General features: G+C 48.1%; 1 protein-coding gene across 1 annotated transcript; it reads right to left on the bottom strand.

Annotated features, from left to right (window-relative positions):
- Positions 1 to 12,271: 12,271 nt before the first annotated feature.
- Positions 12,272 to 13,739, bottom strand: LOC144123314 (facilitated trehalose transporter Tret1-like). The gene is made up of 2 exons (XM_077656165.1): positions 13,473 to 13,739; positions 12,272 to 12,684 (listed from the first exon to the last, which is right to left on the bottom strand). Exons 1-2 carry the CDS (start codon positions 13,661 to 13,663, stop codon positions 12,339 to 12,341), a joined length of 537 nt encoding a protein of 178 aa, XP_077512291.1. The 5' UTR covers positions 13,664 to 13,739; the 3' UTR covers positions 12,272 to 12,338.
- Between the last annotated feature and the right edge of the window lie 391 nt (positions 13,740 to 14,130).

Genomic DNA, 14,130 nt, shown 5'->3' on the forward strand with positions numbered 1-14,130 from the left:
GTAAGACACTGTTTTGAAAATATTAAAGGTAATGGTCCATTATTCTGATATGTAGCAAAATATTTCTTTTAAAGTGTTTCCAGCGATCGCATCTAACAATTAAAACTGCCATAAAAAACTAACGGGGAACGCTTTTCACGACAGAGAAAACCTGAATAAAAAATAAATACAAGACTGCCTTTGGGTGATCTGCGTATATATTGACTGTTATAGTAAAATCTTACATTATATAAAAAATAGCGCTCATAAACGCTTTCCCGCTCAAAAATGATTTTGTTCAGAATTGCTGGGTATGCAGTCCGACTGAACAAAACTAACGGAATAGCATTCAACATGACAAATGGAAATTAACGCGAAAAAAGCTAAACACGCAAAGCTCGCCGCTGTAGCGGGAACGCCGCTGAATAATTACAGAATATGTAACAACGCAATTGAATCTCTCTCATGCATCAAATATCTGGGAATATGTTCCAGTGTTAACCTAAAATGGGATCCTGACATAAAATACATCACATACCTTCGAAAAATCTGTCTTTTGAAACGGCGTTTATTCTCGCTAATGGCGAAACAAGGCACGAGGCTTACACCACGCTAATGAGGGAATCTCTTGAATATGCCTCTATTATATGACAGCCCTAGACCACAAATCTTACATAAGCTCTCCGGGCAGTACAAAATAATGCAGCCGGATTCATGCTGTCTTTTTACGGCATCAAAGCGTACCAGCACCGAAGGACACCCTGACATTTTGACACGAGTAGAAAGTTTGCTCGGTTATAATTCTTTCATACGCTATATCACTGCGTACAGCCATTTTTCCGCAGTCGTATTTTCCCTGCGCCTCATTTATCAGCTGGTCTAGATCATGCGCATAAAGTCCACCCGTTTTTGCACTAAATGATTGGAACACATTACCGCCAAACATCGCCACCCATTGTCAGCTTTAGTAACATTTTAGAGCGAAGGCTCTACTCCTCGGGGTAAAATTTCCGATTTCGATGTGGATGAGACAATGACCTTCAGTGCTTCACAAGGTCAAACCGAACTTAACTGCGCGGTGGTATGACCCAAGCTATGGTAGTATGACCTCGTGATCATATGCCTATGACCATTCGGTACCTGATCTTGACCTCTGATCTTGACCTTGACATTCGATTTGAGGGAGTGGCCACCTGACCTTAACCCCGGCCCTTGACCTCGGCCTTGACATTTTATTTGGGACAACGGAGACCATGCTTAACAGAGCTTTCACTCGTATAACTAGGTTCAAGCCACGTTGAACCCGTCATTTTTTTAACACAGAACACGTGCCATAGTTCTCGATTCCTTTGCGATTAATTGATGCAGCAACTTTTTTCCCGGTTCCTTTTTTAAGGAGTCGTTTATGTTCTGTTAATTGATGGTATGTTGAAAGATAACAAGCTTGCGTTCTATTCGGATCTGTTTGCACAGTATTTCATTCCTCTGGCGTTAAGCTGTTAACTTCAGTTCGCCTATTGTATCTCTGCCATTTCGTGCCTCAGAAGTGTTAATTGCTGGGCTAGTTGGTACTGCAGTTGGGACATATTGCTGCTATTATTTGCTACTATTTTATAAATTATCTTGCCGATCCCCCTCATTTTCATGTATAATCCTTGGTACTGGGCCTTTAGGGCAAATAAATAAATAGTAGTTACGTTCAGTCGAAAACAGAGGTACGAAGTCATATCTAAAATGCCCTCCATGGCAAACACCACTTCTCAGAACAGCACTCGTAATTGGATTTTTGTGACAGCAATCGTTTTGCCGCATTCCAGTCCTTGGGCCATGATCTCTCCTGCTTCCACGTTGCCAGAAGAGGGCGCCATCACACTCCCCGGTCCGCATCTCCTTCACTGCTTCAGCCACCTCAGCTACAATGCTTCGTGTGAGAAGATGAATCGAAAAGCAGCTGACGCTTCTCGCGATTTCTGAGATTTTTCGCCCCAGTCCTGCCAACAGCAAACCACTGGGAGCACTCATGTGCCTCCTGCCAGAAGTGTCTCTTCCACGACATACACCTGTCGAAGTTACTTTCGCGCTGAGATGGCATCGCACTTTAGCTATGCGCCGGAGACTTTGTGGCTTACGTTCCTTGCGCCCAGTAGCTGCAAACTGCTTTATTTCTTTGCTACTGCATACTCGCAGGCCTATCCTGGGCTCCGCCATCTTCGACAAGTCTTAACAGGGCACCCCTGGCACCAATTATTACATCTTTCTACATCAGTACCCGTACCACTCAGAAGCGAGAACTTTGCAATTGCTGCGATTTTGACTCAAAAGATGGACAAAAAGTGCAAGAAAGTCGTTCAGAGCATTGCAAATTAAAACAATTGCACTGTCCACTTGCACCTTTGCAGGGCGTCGAGGGGCACTCGTGGTTCTCTTGCAGTGCCACATCCCGCACCCGCAGTGGTGCCGCTCAGCTCGACTGATGAAGTCCAGTCGCCGCAGTTCAACGCAGCCGTAGAGGCGTTGAGGCGGGTCAAAAGCACCACGCCCGTCACCTACCCGGACAGCGGGTGCCTTTTCGGAAACCACGTGCACTCCACGCTGCTGGCCATGGTCTTCATCGAGCACGAGCCCGGGTACAACGTGAGGCTCAGCAGCTCGCCCCAGAACCGCTGGATCGCCGACAGCTTGCTCCTTGGTGCCACCTTGAGAGCGCTGCTGTCGGGTCAGTGGGGCTGTCCGCCCCCGTCTCTTCCTAAGGTTTATGTCCTTTAGTTCCGCACTGCCTCCAGCTTTTCTCTGTCGCGCGGTGGACGTTCCTCACCTTTGCCGCAATGCACTGCGATGGTTGTGCCGCCTGCCGTCCGAGACACGAAACATTGTCTGGGCAGCTGACATTCGCTCCCCTCGCTTCTAAACGCTGTTGAGCTTGTGTGGTGAATAATAGTAGCAATAAAACAGAACGGAGCTCTTGTCTCACATAATGTCTAAAACATGAATAAAAACTGCTATGAGATCGAGTGTTCAAACATCTGCAGCAACTCCTCGGGCACGCTTTCTAAATGTTTCCTGGACATCGACATCATCGACATCATCCTGGGCATCGGCTACATCGACATAGCACTAGTGCTTGGACACCACCGGAGGGCTACACGTACGCGATAGGTAGGAAGAGGAGACGAGATGAAAGACAAGCGCAAAGTAGTTAGGCTCTAAGGAAACAAACCCCACGCTTTCTTTATGCCTAGTTCCTTTGCTCTTCCTTCGCGCATATTTAGGATATCTTGATGGCCCACCAACTAGCCTCTACTTTTTTTATAACTCCAACCGTGCCTTGCAGAACAGATGGCACCTGTCGCAGTACATCTAACTTGCAACGTAGAGCAAGCAAACAATCCTGAATATTTTTCCACTAACGCTATATTCCTGAATATTTTTTGTCACTGCTGCGGCTTCTATATTTGCTTTCTCTACTTGACAAGGAACTCTTGGCACGGTACGCAAGCTCTATAACGGAGCGTCATACCCAACCTTGTGAGCCTCTTTCCTCCCATTTATCATGCGAGTCATTTCTACATTTGTTTGCATATACTTGTCACTCTGCCGTCAATTTCTGGCCGGCTGCAATATTCCTCGACTCGGCACTAAGCGAGGGGTAGGTGTCTCCAAATAGACTAATATCGCTCAGCAGTGATCTTGTGTGCATGCAGGTAACGCTTGTGGAATCAGCGACAAATTAAACGCGAACAAGACAATTAAAACACGAACCGCAAAATGTGAAAGTCTTAGCCACAGAACGCTCGATACCAGAAGAGAATAATTTCAAGTAGAAGGCGCAAGGACTCTCCTTTAAAGACTATCCTTCAAACCTAGCTTTTATTTGCTCTCCAGGAGCTAATATGTTTTTTTTTTGCTTGCGTCAAAGATTTCTTATTCGCGTTTCATTTGTTGCGGACGGACACGCTATAATATAATATACACGCTATAATATAGGCGTCATTTAGTCTAGAATGCAACGCAGGCGTCCTGCTGCACCTGGTGGGACACTTGAGGACGCTGCTGCTCTCCTCAGGCGGCCTGGTCATCATCTGGAGCCTCCTGTCCGCGTCCAGCAGCGTCAGCCTGATCATTGTCACACGGGTAGCCAGCGACATGTGCGTGGGCGTTGTTACCAACTGTGCCTGCCTCTACGTGGCCGACGTGTCCCTTTGTCCAAGAGAGCCTTCTTCGGAGGCCTGTCTGAGGTTTGCTAACTGCATGCGCAGTATTGACAGCGTAACAGGGAATATTACTAGTCTAGGCTTATCTCTGCGTTACTTCCTGAAAGCTGCGATGATAAATGCAAGCTCTGTGACGGAAAGGATATGTCGATAGTGAACGTACGTCTTTGTTTCCAAATTAAATAGATCGCCTACTTTCTCGCGTCGCCATTCGTGATGAGGCCAGAAGGACTCACAAACGGGAAATGGTACAGACCGAGCAAATCAAATCAAGCAGGCAGCTTTAGTGCAAATAACTTGCATCGGCACTTTCGCCATGAAACACATGATGCCTGTAACTAATACCGAGTAACCGCAGGCTGTCGTTGTCCTTTACTCGTAACAGGAAAGAAGCTTAACACAGGTCGCTGATGCCTGGGGACATACAGTTTCTAAACGAGGCACCTCACAGTTTCTTCGCTTGATGGCTGACACAAAACCGCTCAGTTCTTGCTGAAGTCTCGAAAAGACGTTTGATGCAGAAAGTGTTAATATCATGTCGTTAACTCGGGAAAGTAAGTGTAGCGAGGAGTTTCCGGCGGTTACCTTAAGGTGAAGGAGGAGATTGTGGCACGTCTGTTCAGTTCAGTTCAGTTCAGTTTATTTACCTTAAAGGCCCCCTTGTATCGGGGGTATTACATAAGGGGTGGGATTTTAATGAAATGAGCAAAGCACGTCAGCTGCGACATTATGTACAGTTTTTGTCAAAAATATACAGCCCAAGGGTTCTGCTTCCAAGCCGTGCAGTGGGGCTCTTTTATCGCACTGGACACTCCTAAGCTTGGGAGGGTTGATGACTTTAATTTCTCCTGCCTTCGTGAGATTATGGCCCCTGAGCATGCAAGAGGGGCCGCGCTGCGGGGCTAAGAATCAGAACCATTGGACTGTGTACGTTTGACAAAGACTGCACATCTCTGTTAGCTTAAACCCAGTGAATGGTTATTATGGGGAGGATTAACAAACTGCATTTATTGCCTGGGCAACCCCAAGGGTCCCACGGACTTTTTTCAGATGCTCCAGAGCTTCTTGAGAATCAGTAAATATGTGCACGTATAGTTATAAGGAGGGTTGGCTGGCAAAGCTGCTGTGGTATTTAAAATCGCTTGCACTTCGAAGACAGGAGAAAATGAAGTGCCAACACCGTAGGATCGGCGGCTATTGAGGTGAGGGTGTGTTGGGCTTATAAAAGCAGTTGATTCCCCTGATGGGGATAAGGCGGCATCTGTGTAAAGGATACAGCCATCAAGTTTTGTACAAGGAGCTGGTTACCAGTAACGGTGGTGAGGTGAACTCCCACTTATGGTGAGCAGGCTTGTTTGAATTAACGTGACAGTAGTCCCATGAAGGCGGTTTAGGCTCGAACATGGGACGAAGGGAAGTTTTACGTGCTTGGTTGGTTTGACGCTGGGTAATTAATTCTGCCAGTTTCTTGAGCAGTGCATACTCTTGTAGCAGGTAGATAGGATTTCCTCGAGGTAGGCAACTAATTATTCGCGTGGCTTCGTGGTTGAGAGCTCATTGTGGATCACTATCGTTTCGTAAGTTGTGAGTTGTAGGACCCAAGGTTGAAAGAGGGCACGGACAAGCCGGCGAGCTTTATCTGACCGGGCACCTCCAGAACAACTGGCTATTCTGCAGATGAGGCCAAGTGCGTTTACAGCACTCTTGCATATAGCTGACAACCAAGCCATGCCTATTTCTGAAGCATGCTTCTGCAGGCCTAAAACATCGGTGTGTTCAAGTTCAAGAAGTGATACATTGTCAATAATGAGTACGAACAGAGTGGCTTTGAAATTACATCGGTCAGCTTTATTGCCCGCATGGACATATCAGGCCGTGGAGAGGTTGGGGGAGAGGCCAGTGTTGCAATTTGTGACGAAGATTGAGGGCATTTTGCAGGGATCCTTGCTGCACCTGAGCTGAACGGTTTGTAGACCAGAATGCGATGTGATCTGAATATGCTAGAACTTGAACATTTGGAAGGGTGTGCAGAATGTTGCCGTAGGCCAGCGTGATATCTGTTGCTAAGACTGTGCGAGCGAGACGGCTTTGAGGTGAGCAAAAGTATTACGTCATCGTCAAAACGGTCATGACCATCTTCAGATTCGTGTCCTTGACGGAAGCCAATTTCGCAAGACGAATATTCCCTGCTATTCCCTCCGCAAGCTCTCCTTTTCCTCCGCCTTCTTGCCGCAGTCAGCAATTCGTGGACGAGCAGCCCTCGGTGATCAGCTGGGGCGCCGTTCTCTCGGTTACCCTGCCGCTGGTGGCTTACTCGGTGGGCTTGTACCACCTTCCGGTGCTGCTCAGCGGCGAGCTGTTGCCGTCGAGGCTGCACACACCCGGCCTCCTCGCTCATGTGGGCGTCGCAATGCATCGTGGCATTCGTGCTGCTCTACTTCGACGCGGATGTGCACAACGCTTTCAACAAAAGACCTTCCCTGCTGACGCTGAGCACGGTCTCGTGTCATGTCTGCTGTCGCTGCGCACGTCTTCAACCTGATGCCAGAGGCGGAACGTGGCACGCTGGAAGACGTGGAATACAGATTAATGGCAGTTTTTGTTGTATGATTTGACCACTACTATCTTGGAACATTTGAGTTTAGTTGTATGCATTATATCCTGAGAAAAAAGGTCTTGTACCTGTGTAGGAGAGAAAAGATAATAGCTTTATCTACTGAACATTTTGGTTTTCTGAACTTTTTACAAGTCCATGCGGCCTGCGCTGTATGGTTATGTGTCCCTCGAAATTCTTGTTTTCTAGCGCTTTTCAACGCCTGCTAGTTTTGCTGCGTAGTTATTTCGGGACTTTCGTGCTTTTGCATGCCACTGATGAACCGCGTTTGAACGGAAGGACCGTTCCGACAGGACCGTTTGCTGCCCTAGAGCGGACTGGAGTGAAACCCATTATGTCCAACTTTACAGTGAACTGTAGTAGCACCTTTTTCACTGAAATTTGTTAAAATTTTGAGGGCAACTAAGAAAGAAGGTCCCTTATGCGCTTTGATCGATGATTTGTCACCTGATGCGTACACTGCTCACGAAACGCATATTGGGGTGCCAAATTTACCGTGCATATTGACCGTGGCCGCGTTTTCTGTGGCTGTCGGCTACGAACGAGTGATGATGATCACGCATATGTGGGCAACATCTGGTGGCCTGAAGCTGCTGGCTATTGGCCTGAGAAGGCGCACGCGATCGCCTGAGGGCTCACTTTGCGGTCGATCGTCGCTGACGCGCCGCCTCCATGCGAGGAACCCCTCCCTTCGGGTGACGAACTCTGAACAATCCACGAAATCATTTCTCATTATAAGCTCGGTCGTAAAACCTACCCAGCAGCAGATAAACCGCTCAGCAGAAAACAGGAAATCATGCGGAGGAAACTACAAACCGGGGTGTTTCCAAACACTCAACTGTACAGTGGATGGCATCCAGAAGTCTTTAATCCTAGATGTACGCACTGCAATAGCGTTGCAGATCTAGTCCACATGGTCGGGACCTACCCCTTCCTACAACGACCCGAACAGAAATGTAGAATCCTGGGAGACCTTGTTACTCAACCACGAAGCAGAAGAGCGACGCAAAGTCAGTGGTCTTGCCCTGACCTCCGCCGAGTCTCAAGGGATTCCGGCCGACGGTTAGGGCAATGAATGGGGGTTCAGGCGAGTGCCTTCTCCCCCATCATTTTTGACGGGTGCGAATAAAAGCTATTTCTCTCTCTGACGGAAGCCAACAGTCATCGAAACCAAGGAGCATTGGGAATCTTTTATTTCTTTTTCGTTTTTGGTGCTGAATAACTGGAGATTCATTGTACTATTATTTTATCTCCTAAAGGTGATTGATAAGAATCAGAAGAAAAATATCCACATGCCACCTGAGGGGTGGTTGCTTTTTCTTCTGGTTTTGAATCAATCAACTTTATGAGATAAAATAATTGCACTGCCAATCTCCTATTATTCAACACCAAAATGAAAAAAAAATCCCCTATGCTCTTTGGTTTCGGTGACTGTTCGCTTCCTTCCCCATGCGTGATTCACGTTTGGTTAGACCCGACAATACGGCTCCTACGCAGTTGACAGGTGTTTGCCATGTTTTCCACCTCCTACGACGGGAAAGTTGAGATGACGTCACACGGTCACGCGACCTACGTACCTGCCCTAAGTGGCCAACATCCTGTTTTTCCGCTCACAACGCCGCCATGACTGATATGCATGCATAGAACGACAGTAATAAAAATTGTGTCATATGTATCTACTCTGCTTCATACATGCCCTATAAACACACAGAACACACTTGATACAACTCTTTAATCACATAGCACTACCATGAATTTCAAAACCATAATCGCGATAAACAATGCAAAACCAAGACGAACAATGCAAAACATTGGCCACACAATGCTAGCTCACCTCATTCGCATTTGTCCTAAGCATGCAAATCGTCCGTCATTTCTTCCTCACTTCTTTTAAAGGGTGTGCTTAACGGCGGTGAGGAATGAAGAATCTTTTCTCTTTCGTCTATTTATTACGTGATGATGCAGACGAAGCAGCAGTTACTACAGTAGTGACGAGATAGGAGGGAGACATCTTTGATGGGCGGAAGAGTAGAGAGGTCGGCCAGTATAGTAACGGTATCTACCCCGCTGCCTTTTAGGGCCCTCATTGGAGGAAATTGTAAGAGGAAAAATATAAATAGGAAGAAGCTGGCGATGAAAAGTGATGCAGTGAGCTGTACTCGTATTCCAACCTCGAACTAGGACGAATTTTTCTTTAGCTACGAAATTTCTGTGGAAGCTCTATAGCTTTCCTTTGTAGCCGTATGGCTGCGCTTGGGTGGACGCTAATGAGTAATTACTTCCTTATAACTTCTACCTTTTTCAGTGACAGCGCCCGCAAAACTATAAAATTTGTCCGCTAATTAAGAGTAGCAAGCAGAGGTTCAACCGCGGCTAAGGTTAGCACAGGTAACTTCGCAACAGACGTATGGGCTTCGGTAACAGCCAGGCGTAGAGCACTGACAGACTGCTTGAGAACCGTTCTGACATGGTCATGTTCTCACTGTTCTGGCCTACGCACAGGCGCGCAACGCTGAACAGAAGTAGGAGGACGCAGATGTGGAGGAGCTAGGCCATGCCGCTGGGTCCTCCTTGATGAATGCCAAGAGCTGCTCTAGAGAAGGGGCACACTTTAGCATATCTGCACCCGAATGGGTCGTACTGGTTCCTCCGACGGTGTAGCTTGTACGTACGCAGAAGTGGAATTTCTTTTCGCAATTAAGTTTCCCGTACAGTGTCACCGGCTTGCACCACTTCCGGTACCGGCCGAGAGATGGTGCGCGGCGTCCAACTTAATTCCGGTACCTCGCACTGCAGCTATTGTCTGTCAGTTCAGTCACGCAGGGAATTTGGTGTAGATTGCACATAGCCATTGTAATTACTAATATAGAATCCACTTAAATGACAGGGCGGCCGCCTATGTCGATGCCCCCGACCGTGGTGCTTTCTCTCTCGCGGTAGCAAATCACTGTGGACAGCCACTGGTTCGTGTTCCCTTCCCGCTAAAGCGTCTGAAGAGGCCCAGGAAGACGCCGCTGCTCTTGCAATCGCTTCAACTTAGGTAGCTACCGTCTCTAGCGACTCGAAATCCGCGGTCGATAACTTCGGCAGAGGCCGGGTTTATCTCGTCACGCTCACCACCTTCCAACACACTAACCTAGAACTCCGTCAGATACAACAGATCCTGGTGCCTGCGCACCCATCTGTCGGGCGCGTGGCCTTATCGCATCCGAACGTAGCCGGAAGAAACAGCCACCCCGGTTATGTGCGTGTACGCGCGGGTGATTCGGCGCGCCCAAGAAACAGCCGGCGCTTTGTGCTTCCGTGTGTGTGTGTTTGCCGCTCAGCGGCGATGGACGAGAGACCCCCCCCCCCGAACAGCAGTTACATCATCCGATAAGACCAAGGTCGGCGCGCCGTCTCCGTAACGACGGGAACCAGATCAAGATGCCTTCCCAGGGATCCGACCGAAGGGAGCAGCGGGGAAGCAAGGACGAGAAAGAGCAAGAGAGGAAGAACGACCGAGAAGAGAGGAGAGACGGCCGAGCAGAACAGGACAGACGGGTGGTGGATGCCGAGACGAGAGGCCCCATGCCGACGGCAGAGTGGTGTCACCGCATTTGTGAATAGATGTGAATAAATTAGGCATAGTGTAATCAGAATTTTCGGTGTGGTCCGGCTGCATCGGGAGGAGAGGAAAACAAAATAGAGGAGGGAGGAAGGAACCTGCCCGACTCCATCCCACCAAGGTAACGAGGCAGCCCACAATTATGCCCGAAGTTTTGCCGACCGAGTTGTGGTCCCGCCAGTTCTGAGGACGGGCAGAGATATTACGCTTAAGTATCATGACTTCACCATGCACTATCACTTCGGCAGACTATTCTGCCCCTCCCGTTCCCATCTCCCTCACCAAACCCCAAGAGATAGCCAACTCTTTCCCAAACCCATGTTATATATTTATTTATTTCAATACCATAAAGGCCCAATGCGGGCATTACATGGGGTTTGAGGTTGGAACTCGTCAAAGAAAAGTTAACAAATATACAACACAGGATATAAACGGCTGAAGACTGAGATAAACAAGTTAAGAAGCCGGGTACAAGTTAATAAGCGAAAAAGGAAGAAAATGGCTAGGAACCGGTAATTGAAAAAATGCACATGTAGCAAATTCCACCAAACAAAACAACAAAAATCCCACCTTCAGAAGTTACAAAACATGGCATCTAACATTTCACGGAACGTTACGGCCGACATGCACACACTGAAGCAAACGAAAAAAAATGCACATCATTTTACGTTGGAATTTTCTAAGTATGACCAAAGGGCTGTTTGAAATGATGATGTTCCAGAGATAGCTGCAATGCTGGAAGGAAGCGAATTCCACTCTTCAATAGCCAGGGCCAAAGGTGAGTATTTGTATCGTTGTGTCCGAGCGAAAATGGGTTTAGTCTTCCTCGTATGATGTACACGAGCCGATGTGTGCGGTGCCGGTTGAAGATGTGAACTTGCAAATGGTTTGTTGCTGTGGTATACATATAGGGAGCATAAAAAAAAAAGATAAACGACTGAATTTTCTGAGCATGACCAGAGGCGGGAGAAGGAGCGATATTTTCAGTGCTGTTACACTTTGGTACCGAAAGTAACGGGAAAGGATGAATCGAGCGGCCTTGCTTTGTATAGATTCCAACATGCTAATATGATAGGTATAATGAGGGTTCCAGGTCACTGACTTGTATTCTATCGCAGGTCTGATTAGCATGTTGAATGCGTGTAGTTTTGTGTCCTGGTTGGCTAGGTGAGCCGGCGTTTAAGAAGACCAAGTTTTTTTAAGGCTTTGATAGTCATCAGTTCAATATGAGTGCTCCAGGGTAAGTTAGAGTTAAAATTTACACCGATGTATTCTACCGACGCTGCAGTTTCAATGATAGTATTATTAACTGTGTAACTGTGTAGGCATTAGGAATCGTGTTAGCAGCGGAAGTAAACTTGAGATATTTAGTTTATATGCGTTAATTACCATTTGCGACCTGCCGCACCAATGAGCCTAAAGACAGGCTAATGAGCTTAAAAAGGGGCGCTTAAAAAACTCATATATAAGACAAATTATTGAACCCGGAAAATTTCACCAGTTCGGAATCAAAAAGGTGCGACTGCAATGTGCTCAGGTGGTAGGCAGCAGCCCTTTCCATCCACGCTGGTGTAGCAAAAGGTCGTGCCGGCACTTTCCTTCTGATAAAACAAGATTGATTATTCAATGACGTGCGTACGCACGAAAAGTCGCGAAATAATTACGCAGCATGGCTAGTAGGCGATGAAATTCGTTAGAAGACAAGAATTTTGAGAAGTAGCTCAATCTGATCATACAGCACGGCACTTATGGACTTTGAAAAAGCCCACGGAAAAAGGCAAGAGAAACAAAAAGACTTCAGGAGACGAATTGACAGCAAATTATTTATCTCGCCTTTACGGCGATAGGCAGTGTTTTTTTTTTCTCTCGTATCTCAACATAGCGCTCTAAGACCATAGTGATCAAATCAGGATACAAAATCTAGCAGTCATCGGTGTTCTATGTCTTCTAGAGTGCAACCTTCAGTCTCGGGGATGAGAATGACGACGGTAGCTGCGATCAGGAGCACCACCATGCTAAGAGTCAGCAGGGAAGCTCTTTGGTTGAAAGCGTTGAGCACATCCGCGTCGAAGTGGAGCATCACGAATGCCACAATCCAACGCGACGCCCAAACGAGCGATGACGCCGGGTGCCGCAGCGTCGACGGCAACAGCTCGCCGGTGAGCAGCACCGGAAGGTGGCACAGGCCCACCGAGTAAGCCACCACTAGCGATGTGACCGAGAGCACGGCGCCCCAGCTGGTCCCCGAAGGCTGCTCGTCCACCGACCACTTACTGCGGCCAGAAGGCAGAGGAAAAGGAGAGCTCCACATTTTCAAATACGAAGACAGCCAGTCTAGCACCGCACACAGTGAACTGCGATTCGAAGAGAAGGCGAGAATGGTTGGTTCATATTTGCCACAAATCTGCGTGAAAGTGTGGTGACAAGGCAATAATGTAGTCCTATTGTTGTACACGATAACAGCGCGGATACTCGGAAGCCTTGTCCGCCTGAATTGCCAACACTATGGCACTGTCGCGACCGCAGCGTGTACTTAAACCCGCCTCAGAGGCTTAGTGGTTATGGCGCTTGCCTGCTGAGCCCTAAGGACGCAGGTGCTGCTGAGCCCTAAGGACGCAGGATCAGTGCCGGTCGCGGCGCCAGCCTAGAACTGGAGACGAAATGCAAAACGCCTGTGTACTGTGTGATGTCAGCGCTGGTTAAAGAACCCCACACTAAACTGGAAGGAGTAAAAAAAAATAATAATCTGTTCTCTAGCTCACTCCCGTTTATAAAGGGAATAAAGGGAAAGAGGACAGCTTACCCCCTTTTTACTCCCATACAGGCGTATTTGTGTTAACAGTGCAGGTAGTCGAAATTAATACGGAAACTATCACTACGGTGTCCGTATAGTTCTTGCGTAGCAGTTGGGCAGTAAACACGATACCATGCCAGAATACGCTCCGAGGAATTGCAGCGGGATTGGTCAGTCCTCCCAAACAGTTAAAGAATCAGCTTTCCAGCGGTCGGAAAACGGTCGCAGCTGCACACATGGAAGGGTTAGCTGCCTGGAGGTGCTCACCTGAAGCTCAGGTACTCGAGCGGCCGGAAGATGAACAGCGTGCCAGCCACCAGACTAGCCGAGCCGCCAAGCAGCCTGTGGCGTTTGGCGACCATCGTCCCGGCGGCAAACATGGCGGCACACCCGACGTGGAGAGCCACCAGGAACGCGGCTATTGCCTGCGCGGGCACCTCTTCGACCGCAGCCCCCATCACCTGTACCGCTCGCAGCAGGCACAGCTGGGCGCAGGACAGGTTCTGCAGAAGCTGCAGCAGCAGGCAAGCGGCCACCATCCTGCTCGCGCAGTCACCGTACTTACTCTCTAGCCAAATGCGGCAAGCGCCTTTTGAGAACGTGCGGAACGGAGGGGAACGCAAGGGTACAGGAGGCCTCATACCCAACAAATCTGGACAAAGGCATTTTTGAACGGGAAAGAGTTTATGAACACATTTCTTTCCTAGATTGGATGATTTCATTGCAACAATCAATATATTTGTACATTTCCCTCCGACAAGAACAGTGGGAATTGTGCTGACCAGATGGAAACCGGAGATGACCTTTCACTGGTCGAATGGATCTAAGATTCCTCAGCCACCGCAGGAGTCCAGGACTAGGAGCTCCACCAATGAAGACTCCAAAGACGCTATGGGCAGTGTATAAACGGTGTGTCTCTCTCTCT

This window comes from Amblyomma americanum, chromosome 3 (genome assembly GCF_052857255.1).
Source record: "Amblyomma americanum isolate KBUSLIRL-KWMA chromosome 3, ASM5285725v1, whole genome shotgun sequence".
NCBI lineage: Eukaryota > Metazoa > Arthropoda > Arachnida > Ixodida > Ixodidae > Amblyomma > Amblyomma americanum.

Bases quoted from the DNA above. Each gene is read 5' to 3' on its own strand.
- LOC144123314 (XM_077656165.1), bottom strand. From the start codon at position 13,663: ATGGGGGCTGCGGTCGAAGAGGTGCCCGCGCAGGCAATAGCCGCGTTC. The intron at 12,685-13,472 runs GTGAGCACCTCC...TTCTGGCCGCAG, and splicing joins CTCGAGTACCTGAGCTTCAG to TAAGTGGTCGGTGGACGAGC.